The sequence below is a fragment of the Scleropages formosus genome, chromosome 13, assembly GCF_900964775.1.
Source record: "Scleropages formosus chromosome 13, fSclFor1.1, whole genome shotgun sequence".
NCBI lineage: Eukaryota > Metazoa > Chordata > Actinopteri > Osteoglossiformes > Osteoglossidae > Scleropages > Scleropages formosus.
In genome coordinates this window covers 15,459,312-15,477,552 of record NC_041818.1, presented here as the reverse complement: position 1 = coordinate 15,477,552, position 18,241 = coordinate 15,459,312, and the positions used below count along the sequence as shown (strand labels likewise).

The window sequence follows — 18,241 nt, the reverse complement described above, 5'->3', positions numbered from 1 at the left end:
AATGGATGGATTTTGGATCTAGAAAAAGGTACCAAGACAAGCAGAGTCCCAGTATATTGGCAGATTATTGCTGGACACTGAAGAAGTATGTTCCTGAGGCCAAATACAGCCAAAAAACATACATTCATACACATTTTATAAATGAAAATAAAAGCTTTATTCATAATATACATTTTTTCAAAACTTAATTGCTTTATAACCTTTAAACCTTGTCTAACAGAAAATTTCCAAAACAGATCTGAATTCAGCATAAAAAGTACTATGAAGTACACATATTTTAGTTTGCGGGACAAAAAAAGTTAAAATTTCCTCGACCAACACTGCCAACAAGTTGCCTTTGCCCGAAAAAGGGAAAGTGTAAAATGTCAAATCACCTTGGAATAGCCGAGGAACTACCTGCTGCCCCTACAGTAAGCGTTCTATCAATGTGCGGAAGAATGCGGTTGCCATGGCAAAGACTCTGCCGTGGGCCGCTGCTGCGGGGTCACACCTCGCTTCTCTCCTTCGCTTCGCCCGCGCTGAGGAGTGCAACTGTTTGGACTGCACCACCTGTCACAAACACGAGGGGGCGCTGCGATCACATTTCCAAACATCACACCAAGCGTACTTAAGGCGGAATACGACACCACATTTTTAAATATGGACGTGAGCAAGTGATTTCTTTTCTTTCCAAAATAAAAGCTTTCAAGCTCGAACTCGCTGCCGTGTAGGATTCGTGGACGGTTTCAAGAGCTACCCCACCCCTCCCGTCGCCTCGCTTTTCGGAGACCATGAGTCATGACGTCACCGCAGTTGTTCAGGCAAAGAAGGGGCGCGGAGAAGCCGAAAGCCGAAGGCGGGAGAGCGCGCCGCGGAGCTCGAGGTGACGGTGTCGCGTCGCGTCTCGTCTCGTTTTGTCGCGATGTCCACTCCGGCCAGACGGCGCCTCATGAGGGACTTCAAACGGTACACGGTGCTCTCGCGCACGGATGGGATTAGCAGTGGGGCTAACGGTTCTCACACTTCGTTTACCTCACAGAGATGTTGTGACACTTCGTCGCCGAAAACATAATACACGAAACACTAAGTTAGAGCACTCCGTTTGCTTTTATGAGTAATAGTTTATTCTATGTGGTGACATTTATGGAAACAATGTTATTAAGTGTACAGACGCGCAGTGTGTGTTGAACTGAAGCGAATGGTGCTGTGCTGACAGTTCCTGTATTAATATTTTACTAAACACCTTTCTGTGTGTATGTATCATCATGTATGTATGAAGATGAGGGAACTGCTGAGTGAGATTAAGAATCACGTACGTGACTAATAAACAATGAAAAATAAATTTAAGTAAAACCTAGAGGCCCTATTATCATTATGTGAGGAAACGTGCGAAAGTAAACATGTCCCGACGTGTATTTTTATCATAAGAGGAGGTACGTTGAAGGGAACTTCTATTTCTTTGTTTCTCAGCTGGAAAAAAAATATTCAGAATCATGTTTCTGAATAAGTGTTACTAGCAAACTTGTAAAAACGAGCCATAAAAAAAGATCCCCAACTTTCAGTAACTAAGTTTGCTAAAATAACTGCTTCCATGATTACTTTAAGTTTTTTTTTTTTTTTTTTTTGTGTAGCCCAGTTAAATTTTTTAGTTATATTTTGCTTGTAGTTTGTACACTGTCGCGTTTAGGGCTCTTTCATACTTGAACAGCTGTACTGTTTGTAGGCATTTCATGTATAAAAGAGTTATAATTATTAATCATTCCTTATCTGACTCCTCTGGCCATGGTGACTTACAATGTTTGGTTTATTTTAAACACCTGACAGTTGTTTACCTATTTTACACAGCACGGTAATTTGTACCGGAGTAATTCAGGGTTAGTACCCTGGTCAAGGGCACTGCAGCAGTAGGTGGAATTCGAATCCGGATCTTCAGTTAGCCAGTGACAGCTCTAACCATCACGCCACCTGCTGGCTCAACACTGATCCCTTTCTTTAGAAACACAAAAGGATTTAGTAACACGCGAGTGTTCTCCACGGACACCGTACTGTATGTCTAGTGAAATGGATTTACAGGGATATTTTGCAGGTTACAGTCAAGTTCAGAGGCTCAGGCACCTGTTACAAGAACCAGATGAATTTAAAAGCCATGTTCAGATATAGCTCAGAGGAGCAGGTAATCCTGTAATATACTTTTCTGAGTCGTTTTGCAGAAAGTACTGTAAAAGGTCACAATATGATATCCTCTTCCGCTAAAATGTCTCTTTTATGCTTTTTGCTGTGTTTTTGCTATGTACAAAAAGTTCAACAGATGTCATAAAACAATCGCTACTAATATCATATTTCATAAACATCTGCAGATTTTTTTCTTTTTAACATTTTTTAAATTGGTTTACACGCATCTGCTCAGCGATGCGCTCGTCAGCCAATACCGAGTTTCTGTTTTCGTGCCATTTCCAGTTAGGAAGTTGCTTTGATTATTTGCACCATCGCCATCTGTCCAGACGACACAGCTGCCAGCTGAGATGAAAGCAAGGGCTGCAGCATTGCCATCAACTGCTTTGCAACCCAGCGGATAGACTTTGATTTAAGTAGTGCGTTTTCAAAAGGACTGCAAAAACAGGTTCATTTGACAGCTCCAGTGAGCTGGCTGGGTTTGTATTACCATGGTTTGAAAAACAAATCCTTGTAAATTGGACACTGAACTCAATTTTACATCAGTTTAGAGGTTACTGGAGTGGCACAGTAACACAGCAGGTAGCAGTGGTGCCTCGCAGCTCCTGATCTGTGGTTTTGGACATGGGTTTGAATCTGGCTCAGGCTGTGTGGAGTTTGTGTGTTCTTCCCGTTTCTCTGGATTTCCTCTCACGGTCCGAAGACGTAGGTTCTAGGTGAACCGGTGGCTCCAAACTGCACAAACTGTGTGTGGGTCAGTGAGCGTTTGTCTGATTTCCCTGTGATGGGCCGGCATCCCGTTCGGGGTGCACCTTGGCTCGCTTTCTCTGTCTGTTTTCAGGACAGGCTCTGGACCACCGTAACCCTGCATTGATCGAGTGGTTTTCGATAATTGGATATTTGAAACACATTTGTTACAGTGTCAGTCTTAAATTTCTGTAGGCCATTGTTGCTCGTAGGTTCTTTCACAGAGAGCTTCCTTTAGGTTGCCACTTTGTCCTTGACCATCACTACACCAACTGCCCTAATTTGCACATATCAAATTTGTTACTTCATTTTACTGTACCAGAGTCTTTATTAATGGCAAGAAAACATTTCCTGCCATTTTCATAATATTAACATTTTCACTTTACTTACTCACAGGCTTCAAGAGGACCCTCCCAGTGGAGTGAGTGGTGCTCCCTCAGAAAACAATATAATGCTGTGGAATGCAGTCATATTTGGGTGAGTAGTCAGAGATCCCCTCTTGGTCAAAGGAATTATGAGATGATAAAACAGATGGTGCCCGGACTCCTGCTCCATCTCACACTGGTAACATTATTTGGATGCCCATATTTTGGGCTGTTAACAATTATTACTTCTTAATTTTTAGTGAAGTTAGCCCCGACAAGGAGATGAGTCTTTTACATTCATGAAAATACTCTGCAAACTTTCTTACTGCTCTTCTAAGGTTTGGTTGGATATATGACTTGACCATATTATAATGAACCAGACTCCTTTTCAGTGGTCAGTGGTCCATGGTCAAAGGACAATAGCAACACATTTTCTTTTGTATTCTAATGTTGCTCCTCATTTCTCCTTCCTTGTCATTGACAGACCTGAAGGTACCCCATTTGAAGATGGTAAGCTGGTGTTCAAAATTGACATACAAAGGATTTTTATTCAGTCCATTGGATCAGTAGTCCATTTTGCATAATAAAACATGACACGATTTAATGGGCAGGAGCTTAAAGAACAGATGGAACTTATGCATGATAGTCTCAGGCATAAATTTGAACATGAACTCATTATTTAATTTTCTCTAATAACAGTCTAAAAACCTTGGCAGCTGACTCAGCGTTTATATTTAATTTTTCTAATACACTTGCCAACCACTCTTAATGGTGAGGCTGACTTTTTAGTCTTGAGTAATTCCTGTTATTTTTAGCATCCCTAATTGCTTGTCTTACCACTTTGCAGGAACTTTTAAACTTGTGATAGAATTCTCAGAGGAATATCCAAACAAGCCTCCCACAGTTCGATTCATCTCCAAAATGTTCCATCCAAATGGTAACAGCATCCACACAGAATTCAAGTCACGACTGCGGGAGCACCATTGTGTCTGTGTGATTTTAACTTAATGATGGTCAGGAAGGAAGGTGTGTGAATAACAGGCTGTTTTTTTAGCACCTTATTATCAAAGATCAGTTAAAAGTTCGTGATCACATTTTCATACTGACCACAGACGTTTCATACTAAGTTTGTTTGAAAATTTGTGTGAAAAGTTGTCATGCTCAGAAGAGCCACAACAAAATATAAGAGTAAAGCTTCGATTACAATGATGGTCAAGTGAAAATGCAGAAAGCAAAATGTGCACATTCTATAGGTCTGTATATCTTAAAATTTTGCATTCACTGTGGAAGTCTGTAGTGTAAAAGGCTTATGAGGAAACACGAACCCTTTTCGTTTTGTGGCTTTTTAACCAAAATTACACAGGTTAACAGGTAATTAATATGGTATGTTAATTCAGTATTTGATAATATATTATTGCACTTAACTGTATTATAATGCGTATGGGGTGCGGTGGCGCAGTGGGTTGGACCACAGTCCTGCTCTCCGGTGGGTCTGGGGTTCGAGTCCCGCTTGGGGTGCCTTGCGGCGGACTGGCGTCCCGTCCTGGGTGTGTCCCCTCCCCATCCGGCCTTACGCCCTGTGTTGCCGGGTAGGCTCCGGTTCCCCGTGACCCCGTATGGGACAAGCGGTTCTGAAAATGTGTGTGTGTGTGTGTATTATAATGCTTGTTATGATACATATTGTAAAATCTAACTAATCATTTTCTTATGCTTTTCCTAAAATGAAATACATTAATATGGGGTACTCCCATTCATCACATAACAGGGTTAATTAGTTCCATGAAAATCACCCCGTTAGGCAAATTCCTGTTGTCAGGGGCTTGTGTGTCAGTTTATTTTCCAGTATGAGAAATGTCACCTAAAATTAATGAATCTACCAGAATAAAAGGGTTTTTTTTTTCTCCATGATAGAACTAATACCAACATATTTCATATTTGTAATGAAACTGATTATTGTATTTTCATTTCATTCTTTCATTACGAATAACCATTTGCCCTAATGCTGTTTATCCAGGAAGCCTAGGACATGAGGCAGGATGTACGTTAGACAGAGACATTTTCATAATTTGGCTCATTGATATTTATGATATAAAGAAATAATTTGCACAAGATTACTGGCTGTCTTTCACTCTGCAAAGCATGTTGACATTTGCATTAGAGGCATTGTTCGTCGTCACTGCTGAATTTTGATTTAATCCCCATCCCTGCTGTAGTACCCTTGAGCCTCAAATGCTCTTGTAAAAATTACCCTGATGTAATAGATAAATAATTCCAAAGTAGCTTTGGATGATAATAGTAAGAATAATAACAACAACAACAATCAGGCTGTTAATAATAAACAGGCTGTTATGCTGAATAAAAAGCCAGTGGTATGAATAAAATGCATATGTTCTTATAAACTGTTGTTTTCCATTGGATGAGAGTCTGTTAAGGGCTGAGTGTAAATTTTTGTTTGACTACAATGTTTGGGCATGATTTTAATGTAAATCATTTGACAATCATTTAATTAGAACAAATCATTTGATCAGAAGTATTGAGTATTTGCAAAGCAAATATGTCTGTCAGTATTTGTATAGTCTCTTCCTGCAGTCGAGTTGTAACGAACCAGTGAATATCAGAGTTGCAGCTTCCTCATAAAGCCATTTTTAACTGAAATTTGTGATTCACTGTACTTAGTTGTTTCTTTAATCGTTCTTTAGTTATTGTAGTTGTTTCTTTATACTGACGTTACAAATTTTGTAAAGAAACACTGATATTCTCTGAAATGATAATGTAATAGTCATTATTTTCAATTTCTTGTCACAGTTTATGCAGATGGGAGTATATGTTTAGATATCCTTCAGAACCGCTGGAGCCCTACATATGATGTCTCATCAATTTTAACTTCTATTCAGGTTGGTGAAGTCCTTAAATCTTCCTAGCAGTGCATCCCCTTCCATGGGCAGTGTTTTTGTGAGCATGCTTTCAGCTGTTATAAGTCTTCCTGGCAAATTGGAGGCCATGCCAATAGAAAAAAGTTATACGTGTTTGGAAAGGAGTCATCACTGTTTGTTTTGGAAGCTCAGTTAACCTTAGCCAGCAAGGAGAGATTATATTTTCAGTCACGATTCTAGACATGTAATTAACTATTCTATTTAACTACATGAAACATCCACATGGTATTTTCAAAAATGGCACACTTGTGGTAAACAGCATCTTTAATGCATTAAGTGTAGTGTCATAGCCACCATTATGAGTATGATTTTACACAATTTTGAGTACTATATTATTATATGTTGGGCAGAGTACAACACTTACCTGATGCTTCCCCATGGGCAATGCTTGGTTTGTTGCACTCAGCTGCTGGGTTCATTTGTGAGAACATGGAACTAGAACAGGGTCTGGGAAAAGAGTAAATAAAAGACAAACAGGAAGTAGAGACTCTGAACCTCTGACCTGCAGTCTCTAACTGCTCGCATTTTTGCTCTTGGGGTCAGTCAACACCTTCTGTGCAGAGGGTTTAAACAGACAATTTAGAAGTATGGCAACTTGATCTTTATTTACAGTAACTGGGGAGGCATGAAAGCTAGATGCAGTTGTGCGCTGTTACTAGGGAGGTATGTTCCCTACCCCTCACATTGCTGCAAGATACATGGGGAACTTCTATTCATTCATCACTTAAATTCTCATTAGTGTTCCAAATTGCGCATTCCCTAGCTCTCACATGGGAGATCCCTTTCTGTCTGTCCAGTTTTTCAGTTGAGAGCTTTCAGACATGCATTTCCTGATCACACTATAGTTATGTGTTTTTGTGTCCTGGCTACCCTGTAGAGATGGCAGTGGGGCAGCAACAGAAGCACAGCATCTGCTGTTACATGGTGCCATGTTTCAGTGTCCATGATCCACTTTGCCATTTTCTCTCCTTCGTCCTCAACAAGTCCCTGTTGGACGAGCCGAACCCCAACAGCCCAGCCAACAGCCAGGCAGCCCAGCTTTACCAGGAAAACAAGCGGGAGTATGAGAAGAGGGTGTCTGCCACTGTGGAGCAAAGCTGGATTGACTCCTAACACACCGAGAGGCCTGGGGCACTCACTGCTCTTTCCAAACCCAGTCAATTCATTTACCTCACTGGGGAGAGATGTCCACAGCTGATCATCTTTCAAGTGCCACTGCCAGGAAGGAATTATACCCTTTTGAATTTTTTGCCAACATGAGTGCAAAAGCAGCCTTTTAAGAGGGGTGTATATTTATGTTTTGTTGCATGATGTGACAGAAATTATTGCTAAAAGAACTTTTATGTTTTACAGGTAGTCTTACAAATTACACTTTCAACATATGCAACTCAAGACAACACAGACCGGCCGTCCCATCAGCCTTTTTAAGTTATTTTTGATTCCCAGTGTTTGGTCGTAGCATCTAAAGAGGACCGCTTCACCTGCAGTACCATAATACAGGCTAGATACACTGCTGCAAGACACCTGTCTTTCTTATTGACTCAGTCAGTGTGTCTATCAGCTACTGCATTTTATTTACAGAAACATTGTTTTATTTACGGAACATGTTTATGACTCCATCTCAATTGCTTTTTCTTTAAAATGGCTAGCAGTCAGTATTAGTATTCTGGTGGTGCAGAAAACAAAAAAATTTTTAAAAATCTAGAAATTAAAGTGAAAATAATATTGCAGCATGAAAATATAATTATAATATTGTACTGTATTTTATTACTCTGTATTAGTGTTTAAACATGAATGTGCAAAATTCTTGAAAAATATAACAAAAATCCTTTTATAAAATGTAGCATTTATGCATGTTAATTGTTTACATATTCTTGCGGTTTATATAATACAACAATCTACTTATGACAAGGTTACTGGAATGGAACCCTGTCGTAAGTTGAGGACTAATTCTACAGCTTCTGCATAACTATTTTATTTTGAAATGACTGTTCCTTCAAACAGTTCTAGTTTTAGGAAAATATTGTATATTTGGTGCAAGAGAAGGAAACATTTTTTAATTATAGTTTTTTAATGTAATTTCTATATAGGAACAATGTTCACTTCATATCTTTGAAGCCCAGCAGTATCATTTACTTCTATCTTCACAATAATTTTGTAATTACTTCCTATTCATTAGTAAAACTAATATATTAAAAATCCCAGCAAAAACAAAATCTGCATTGTCTGTGTATATGTATTTTTATGTAAGTTACTGGAGCTAATGATGTTTATTTGTCTTTTAAAGTATAGTATTTCCTTGATTTGTTAAATTCATTTGTTCCTAAAAATGGTCCAGACGCTGAAATGTTGGATCCCAGAAGCTGATTTCTTATTATTTTCAGTGGGAAGAATAATAATGCATTCCTAGTCCATCTGAAAACCCAAAGAAGTTCTCCCCAAAATCACTAAAATATCTCTGTAAATATCACCTATATAACTATTATGATGTCAGCAGGATATAAAACACTTCAATTACCTAATTATCAAAAACAGTTAGGTCTTAAATGGTTATGTTTGTTGGCAGTGCATTTTGGAAACAAATTATATTTTATTTATCTCCAGTAGACAGCAGCAAACATTCAATAATGGAACTTTTGTAAAAAAAAAAAAAAATGCAGAAAATTATTTAAAATCAACGAACATGGTAGTTTACTGTAATGTTAATATGCTCACGTGTTCCTCACTAGTGGGAGGGGCCAAAGGAGATTGAGGTGGTGACGGACTTTCATTCGTCGACAAACAGTGGAATAAAAAAAACTCAGAATGAAAAGTTGATTTCATTCTATTTGTTTGTTTGTAACTTCTAGCAGTAACCTGAGACAGCACTTGTGATTCCATTTATGAAAGTAATGCATCTGCTCATGTCACTGTCATGATCATAAGATAAATCATTCAGTCTGCGCAATCTAAAACTCCTTTCAATGTTTTACTGTCCATTATTCTACTTGTTGTGCTTCTTCCTTTTCCTCTTCTGACAGTCAATGAGCATCCAGCTGAAGGAGTTCTTTAGTTGTCAGTTCTTCTTCATGTGATTTTAAGAGGTCTTCATCATTATCTTCATCAACTTCATTGAAGCCAGCCTCCTTAGCAAGAGCCCAAATCTTAGCCTTTGTGTCGGCCACTTCTTCGAAACTTTGAAGTTGGCGACTAATTGAGGGAGCAGTTTCTTCAGTGCTCTGTTCATTGTTTGTGGAGCAGCTAACTTCCCTCCCTGATTGATGATCTCCACAACCTTGTTAATACTGTAGTTCTTCCATCAATCCTTTAGTGAAGCTTGTTTGTTGCCATCAGCAGCCTGGACCAGGTACTGAGACATGAGAAACTGTGCACAATGTGTCTTGAAGGTTGAAATAATGCCCTGATCCCTGGGTTGCAAAAGAAGCATTGTATTCAGAGACAGAATGTTTTAATGAGCTTAGATATTATCACCATGTCCAGCAACATTAGTGGGATGTCCTGGAGCATTGTCTGACTAAAGTTTGGACTACAGCCTTATTCCTGTGTTCTCTGAAATGTATTTTGCTTTGGAGAAAAGCATCTGCTAAATACATACATGTAAATGGTGCAGTAACCTGGTAGTGTACATCGTTAGAGCTACTGTCTTTGGACCCAAAGCTCACAGGTTTGAGCCTCACTTCCAGCTGTAGTACCCTTGAGCGTGGTTCTTAGCCTAAAATTGCTCCAGTAAAATTACCCAGCTATTTAAATGGGTAAATAGTTGTAACCATAATGCTGTAAGTCACTTTGGAGAACAGCATCAGCTAAATGAATAAATGTAAATGTATTTCCAAGGGGGGGGCGCAGTGGCGCAGTGGGTTGGACGGGTCCTGCTCTCCAGTGGGTCTGGGGTTCGAGTCCCGCTTAGGGTGCCTTGTGATGGACTGGCGTCCCATCCTGGGTGTGTCCCCTCCCCCTCCGGCCTTATGCCCTGTGTTGCCGGGTTAGGCTCTGGCTCCCTGCGACCCCGTATGGGACAAGTGGTTTGGACAGTGTGTGTGTATTTCCGAGGTTGTGCTTATGTCACCTTGGTAAAAGGTGATAAGGAGGTCCTCATTTACTCTGCAAACATTTCTTTGGTTACCAGGCCTTGCAGTTGGACCTCCACACCATTGGCAAAGCACTCTTCATCATCCCCTTAAGGGCCTGCAGATTTTTGGAATGATACCCCAACAATGGTTTTAATTTCACATCACCAGCAGTTACTACCAAGAAGCAAGGTCAGCCTATCTTTTGATGCTTTCTGTTCAGGCACTTTTTTTTCTTCTTCCAAAGTAAAAGTACGGGATGGCTTTCTTTAAAAAAAAAAAAAAATTCCAGTCTCGACCCCACAGAAAACTTGTTTTGCAGTATAGCCGCGTTCCAGTAATTTTATGCAGATGCTGCTTCACCAGCTTCACCAGTTATTTTTTTATTATAGAGCATTGCATGAGACTTAAACCTTTCAAACCACCTTGTATTTGCTCTGGAAGACAAGTCCTTTACCGTATCATCTCCCTCTGTAGCCTTCTTCAAGTCCCCAAATACCAACACAGCGTTCTGCTGTGTAAAGATCGCACTCAAAGGAGCTCCATGGTCACGTCGTCCTTCGGTCCACTGTACAAAGTACTTTTCTAGTTTATCAGATATTTCATGACAAAGTTTTGTAACACGTGGCATCCGACTAGAACCAATAACTCATAAGTCTTCCTAATTTTGTCACATATTTGGTATATTGTGTGAACAGTAGATGGAAACATACCTCACATCCAATTCTTTTAATCACTTCCATCTTCGCTTCTGTCATATTTTTTTCAAAAACTTTTTTGGCCCCATTTTGCTGGAGTAAACTTTATGTGATTAAAACAGAGACATTGCACAAGTGTATTGAAACAAAACAAACACGATACAGGAAACCGACAGGAAATAGCTGACGGTACAATAGCGCCAACTACTGCACATTACTGCACTTCAGCTTCAGTTGCGCAAGGCAAATGACTTTCAATGTTTTGTGCACATGCTTTGGATAAATTTTGTTACACTGATTTTTCATTCTGGAAATCAAAAATTGAGTAATGAAGCAAAGAGTTGCTACACTGAGATTTAGGAAAAATAAAGTTGGTAAGTCGAGGTATGCCCGTATATGTAATTGTGTTATTTGAAATAAAAGTATTTTAGGCACAGAAATGTAATTTGCTGTTGATGGTACACATGGACATGTTGGTTGGATATACAGATTAAAGGGCTGATCTGCTGCATTACCTGTGCTCCATTACCTGCACTGCAATCATGTGTTGCATACATCTCGTACATTCTTGATGGTTTCATTTTCCACCCGATATTTTTGTCTCGCAGTTGTTATGACCCAATCAAAGTTAAGGCTAACCGGTTCAAACTCTATTTGTGTACAAAGAGATTCAAAATTGAATGAAGAAGATGATTCATAGGGACAGTATGGTACTACAGTGGTAGAATGGTTTGCTGTAAATATACAGGACAACATGGTGAAATTGTTTTTAATGTGTTATGGCTGTGTATATTGTGCTAGTATTCCATGTAAACGAAATAAAACATTTTACAGTTAAGAAATGAATTTGGCATTGGCCATGCTGTTCCTAAATTGGGCTCATCATATCAGAAGCCCCGATTTTGTCTGTTTTTGTGTCTTTTCCGTGGCAGGGGTGTTACCATGGAAATGGGAAAAAAGAGGCCTCTAAAAATATCCAGTTAACTTACTATGCGTGTAAAGTCCTCCACTATCACACCCACCACAGCGGTCCTTCCATTGTCACTATTCAACCAGAGCCGCAAAACTGAAGCACAAAGACCGTATTCCAGTGGAATTACTCAGCTGCGGCCTTTGACTGTACAAGGCACTGCTCCCTCTGACGACCGTCCAGCGGGACCCAAGCGCTGCATCATAATTCATATGCATAGCACATGAAGTAGTTTTGGGGTTCTTCTCTTTGGTGGTGTGTGATCAGATTTTTCAGAAACTCTGAGATTTCAGCCTTCAGTGTTGTAGCGCTCGATATTATCTTCCGTTTGATTTATTATTTTAAACTGTATTATTAATGTGTTACTTATAAATATGTTTATCTTTGAACCATTCATACCGTAATTGAGTAATTTTGTATAACTGTTCCAAGTATATTGATTTTATTAGTATATTAAATTTCTGTAAATATATCACTCCTAATAATATAAATAGTAATAGTTTGCTGATATAAATGTATTAACATTTAATCAAATCAGCATGTTTTGTTGACTGTAGATTGTACACTTAAATAAATATATGCTTATTTTCATATTTCGAAATGATCTTGGGAGGTAATTTGTGGACCACCCAGCAAGGGAACATGTTGTGTTGTTCTATTTCCTTTAGCTGGATGCGTGTTCTTGGCTCACACGCGTGGTCTAGGCTGCCAAAAGCATTCATGTATGTTCTCTATTGACTGCAATTAATGTTCTTAGAGATGAAAGTCTGTATAGTGACTCAGGGATCCACTCAACAAGCAAGGGTTGCATCTCTAGTGGAACTGGGACACGGATCATTAAACGAAAGAGGTTAATCCTTTCAATTTGGCCAAAGTTCTCAGGCAAAGCTTCAGGAGAACCTGCTGCTGGCATGGAATCTTTCCAGGCTCTTGGTATTTTGTCGCACTTTCCAAATCCAGGACTTCCAAGACAAATCCGCAACCCGGCTACCTCTTCCAGGCCAGGTTCAAGCAGCTTACGCTACACATAGGACACAGATCACTGTTGCTCGCAGTGAAAGGCAAGTAATGTGGGAAATGTGGGGCCTGGCTCCAAATGGCAGCCTGGATTTAGCACAGGTCCCAAGAGGAGGATCTGAAAGAAAGGCTCTGTAAGCTCTGCTCTGCTGTGAGCTCTGCTGAGGATCGTCTTCACTGGCCTTGTATCTGTTCCTGCCTGCTTGCGCTCCTATTCTGAGCTCCTTTATATGCTCCAACAACCCATCGGTGACTGCCTTGCCAGAGCAAACTTCAATGACCGATGCTGCAGGTGTGCCTATTGAACAAAAGAAGGCGCTCTCTCCACTGCCCTCCAGCAGTGAACATCAGAGGGTTACAAGGGTACTGAAGAAACATCATGTCGAGTGGTCATCACAGCGGTTGTAGCAGCAGCCTGCTGTATAAGGATGGAGAGCACATAACAGCACAATGACCACGTATTCAAGGAAAAGGGATCCAGCAGCAGGAAAATTCCAAGAAGCTCTGAAGACATACAGCAACGCGAGGTGCTAAGAGCCCTCATGCCTGAGAATGGAGAGGGTGCTTTGCATGGAGCCACATTCAAAGCATGTGCATCATGGTCTTGTGCTTCATGGTTGAACGTTCTGAGCCTTGTCTGCAGTGGTCCTGCCGTGTACAGTTGTTTTGCATGCAGCCCAGGATGTTGGTGTGGTCCATCACTGACACATTGCGATTATTTAGCTCTTACATTGATATGCCGTCCATCATGATCCTACAGTTCAGCTTATGTGATGGTTGTAAAGGTTCTGAGTTGCTCTTGCCAATTTAATGGTCCCCTTGGATGGGCAACAGTATGAGTCTGTGCAATATCATGGATAAACACAGACATTTGGGAGGCAGAGTAGCATCAAGCTGAGAAAGTGAACACTGATTTACCATAAAACAGACCCTACTGGGGTGGTGTGTTCCACGATAAAGAGAAATGAGTGACCCCTAAGTGGTGGTCCCCAGACACTGGCTGGTGAATGGGCTCACTGGAGTGCACACACTCTATTAGATGCTTCTTCACAAATCTAGGTGAAAGTGGGAGAGCTCACTGAAACGACAGTGAAAAGTACAGGTACCAAAGCAAAAAAATCTTGAAACATTCAGTTTCTGTGTTCAAGCATAAACCGAGAATTCAGTAGGTAATTATACCTAGTTTCTTTGAGCCAAAGTCTATTGAGCAGAATGAAGATCTTCAAGATGATTATGAAAATGTTTTTGACTGCTTTTGCTTCTCCTAAAAAAATGTTCTGAATCTTAAAATGATCTTCAGGGACTCTTCAGTAAGAGAAAAGAAAAAAATCGAGTCTATTCTCAGCTAAAGAGTTACAGGCACAAGTCAAAGTATCTTGGTTTCTGGTTATAATTATGTGGAGGCAGCCTGAGGATATATAGTCATATGCAGACAGGCCTGAGATGTATTTTGGTTCAGGGTGATTGACAGCTACAATGATTCAGTGCATTTCAACAGCAATTACAATCAGACTTCTACTGAATATTCATTAGCATGTGTCTCCACTGGATCTCCTCAAATTTCACAATGCAAGGACATAACTTGCATGAAAAATGTATAGAATATTTTTTTCTAACGAATAAAAAATTTAGTATATATCATTTGCATCACATCAGGTTTTCTTGAGAAGAAAGTGGTATGTAATTCAGTTAAAAAGGATGCCCAAAATTATGGACATGCAATGTGATGAGACAAGTATAACAAATTGGATGGTTTTCTTTGATGGTTACGGGACGAACTTTTTGTCAAATGCTCAACTGTAAGTGCTGGATTTATAGTGTTTGGAGCAACAGCAATTATGGCTTTGGGTTCACATAAGTGCCTAGTGATGGGCTGGCATCCTGTCTGGGGAGAGCATTTGTTCATCAGGCCATTTAACCGCACAGCTGCTGCACATGGCTACAGTAAGACAGTGAGGCGCGGAGCACGCTTCCCACATACCATGCAAACACGTGTAAAGAAGGAGAACATTTTCTCTTTGTGTCTGCTATAATGAGTAAGGGCTGCGAACGTGCACTCAAGGGCTGCACTCCGAGGACATGACAGGAGGAAGACAAGTGTTTTTCTTCATTCCTTATGCTGTTCCTTGCCATCCGTGAACCAGATATATGGTTTCAGCTATGTTACAGTGTATGGCAGCTACACGAGGCCCCTGTGAAACATGTGATCACACGGGACACCTGGAGACCCTCTGAAAAAAGAGTTGATGCCCCAGCTCCACTTCACCCTCTGCTGCCTGCTGCGTAGGGCAAAAGTCCACATGTACAAGGCATTCTTAGAATTGTGAAGCAAGCCTGAATTAAATGTCAGTTTAATTCAATTTAAGTGTTAAATTTCATATGGGTAAGATTCCTCCATTGAGCTACGGTTTATGGGATTCACATAATTTCATAGAATGACTCATATCATTTCCTACAGTGAACGAGACACCCAAATCACAGAGCAGTAGGGATTTCCTGCATTACATTCCCATGCCTAATTGAGGCCGAATATAACTAACATGTAAGTAAAGATGCGATGCAATGTCACTGAGCCACACTACTAAAATAAAACATGGACACAGTAAGACAAATAAATGGGTTCTAGCTGTCAAATACTGTTACCAGACAGGCTTAAACACTAGCACACTGATGGTAGTTATTTTTAACAGAAAGCTAAGTACAGTGTGAAAAAGTGGAGCATGTTCACATCACAGAAGAACAGGTGACCACTTTATCATTCCATTTGAATGCAAATATTCTGTTCTCACCTGTGTACTGTCAGTCTGCGTCTCATGTAATGCACCTGATTTTCTGCTGTTATTTTTAGGTTCACTATAATCCTCCCACTACAAAGGCTCTGCACTTGACATTTTTCCCTGCTTCGGTTACCAGAACCCAAGTCTTACTTCACTCCCTCATTGAATCAGTTGAACCTTTCTGTGTGGGCTCTCTAAGTCACTGTGTAAGAGAGGCTGCTTAAGAAATTAATATTAGCAATACATCAAAAATGGTACTCCTCGATGTAATCCTTGCATACCTGCCTCTTAGTTGCTACTTTGTCCTTTAGTTTTATTATTTCCACAACTGTACAATTTCACTTATGTGTGGCATGCTCTGACCATAACAAAATTTAACCCATCTTTTCATCTAGCATCAATAATCACTCATCCACTCTAGGGTCATTGATGGTGGGTTACAGCCTATCCTGGAAGCATAGAGTGTGAGGCAGGGTACACTCTGGACTGGTGTTTCATCCATCAGCAGACATGAAATATGACAGTATTATTATTTTTTAAGTATAGCTACACATAAAAATGTGCTTTCAACTGAGCAAAATATATGCAATCACCAAATTTGGGTGGCATGATGGCACATCGAGTAGCACTGCTGTCTCACAATGCCTGGGTGGGGTGTGAGGATGTGGGTTCGGTTCCTGCTCAGTCTGTGTGGAGTTTGTATGTTGTCTCTGTGGGTTTTCTCTCACAGTCCAAAGATGTGCTGTTCAGGTGAATTAGTGACTCTAAAATCCTCCACTGTGTGAGTGACAGACAGAAAGTGTGTTTCCCTGGTGTATGGATGAGTGACTCATTGTAAGTAATGAATCTAGCAGTGTAAGTCACTTTGGGTGAATAAGATGTGGGCTGATGCTACTACACAGTGTTCATTGGAAGTCACTTTGGAGAAAACCATCTGATAAATGAAATAATGTAAGTTTACCATAACTGTTAAAGCTATAAGTAGTTCAAAGCAGGCCAAGTTCTTGAATAAGCCAAATTAATAAATGTGAATAAAGACTGTGATTACTACCATACTAACAGCCAGGCAATCAAGCATAAAAGCATTGCTTAACACTGTCTAGTTGCAGGTCTACCGACTGACATTTGACCAATCACAGCCATGCATTCATCTTCAAAAATCTGTCGAAGTGGAGCAAATAGAAAAATTTAATACCTTAAATGCAAATTACAGTGTTATAACCAGCACTGACATAAGGTATCATTTAAATAATGTGGTTTTGTATTATGATATGCTGAAAAGGCAATGGAACTTTTGCAAATAAGTAAGAGATGGAGTTGCAAATCCCCCAAATGTCATGCTTACATAACCGCAGCTGTTGTTTCCCACAACGGCCACTGGGGGGGGGGGATGTTGCAGCACGGACGGCACGCGCCTTCTCTTAACTCCAAGTTCATCATTGGACTGGAGAGATGGTTAAGGGGGCTCCCCATGGTCCATAAACACCTTCAGATAACAGAACATGCCAAAGAAACATCCTGTAACACACTAATTCTCTCCAACAGTAGGGGGGAACCAAGCCAGGTCTTTTCAGCATGGTAGTCAATAGCCTTAACCACAATTCCACCTACTGGCTGGTGTGAGCAAAAATGAAAGAAGCAACTTCACAATGATTTACCCATTTATAGAGCTGGGCACTTCATAAGTCCCTTGATCAGGTGAACTGCAGCAAGATAGATCTGAAACAAGAATGTTCCGATTCTGAAACAACAGACCTTAATACTACAGTACATTAACTGCACATATTTGTGTGTGTGTTTATGTTATAAAAGCAGATCACCTTTTTTTAAAAAAAGTTCTGGGCAGTATATGGAATTATATTAATTAGAACTGACAAAATTTCATTCATGTTATGCATCTGTTTTAATTTTTGTGACATTTTGCAGCTTTCTTGGACATTCTTTGTGCATGATTTGTTCGTCATATCAATAATTTATGTAATTGTTTTCATTTTTACAGTTCGCCATCCCATTAACATCCTGGATATTATGCAAGTTTAACCCTCTCCTGAAGCAGGCCATTAATAATTTATTTAGCTAAAATATTTACTTCTTTGTCTCAAAATATAAGTCCTTATCTGAGGGGAATGTCGAAGGTGGCGAGCGGCGCGTGTCTGTACGTGTACACGTGACCTCTCAACGCTCCGGTGGTGGGGGGTGGTGGAAACTAAAGCCTCAGCTTGAATGTTAGCTTGTAGGGACAAAAAAGAATCAAAATTACAGTTTTTTTTTTTTATCTTATTAAAACCTGTTTCCCGCGTGAGCAGTGAACTTGGGACGACGCTGGTCTTTCATTTTGAGCGGTTTCGCTTTCTGTAACCCCAATTAAATTAACGGCGTGATTACAAACCGCCGGACGGGGCGACAAGCTGGAGCAGTGGGATACGACGGCGGCCGCCGCGCCTTTCCGTCTTTAATAATTCAGTTAGTTTCCGAAGAAACTTGAGCGCGAGCACCGTAGATTTTTTTTTTTTTTT

General features: G+C 40.1%; 1 protein-coding gene across 1 annotated transcript; it reads left to right on the top strand.

The window, feature by feature from the left end:
- Positions 1-586: 586 nt before the first annotated feature.
- Positions 587-7,866, top strand: LOC108929647 (ubiquitin-conjugating enzyme E2 B). Its single transcript, XM_018744334.1, has 6 exons — positions 587-945; positions 3,295-3,375; positions 3,748-3,773; positions 4,111-4,200; positions 6,069-6,157; positions 7,181-7,866. Exons 1-6 carry the CDS (start codon positions 902-904, stop codon positions 7,307-7,309), a joined length of 459 nt encoding a protein of 152 aa, XP_018599850.1. The 5' UTR covers positions 587-901; the 3' UTR covers positions 7,310-7,866.
- Positions 7,867-18,241: the final 10,375 nt, after the last annotated feature.

Bases quoted from the DNA above. Each gene is read 5' to 3' on its own strand.
- LOC108929647 (XM_018744334.1), top strand. From the start codon at position 902: ATGTCCACTCCGGCCAGACGGCGCCTCATGAGGGACTTCAAACG. The intron at 3,774-4,110 runs GTAAGCTGGTGT...ACCACTTTGCAG, and splicing joins AGGTACCCCATTTGAAGATG to GAACTTTTAAACTTGTGATA. The intron at 4,201-6,068 runs GTAACAGCATCC...TTCTTGTCACAG, and splicing joins CAAAATGTTCCATCCAAATG to TTTATGCAGATGGGAGTATA.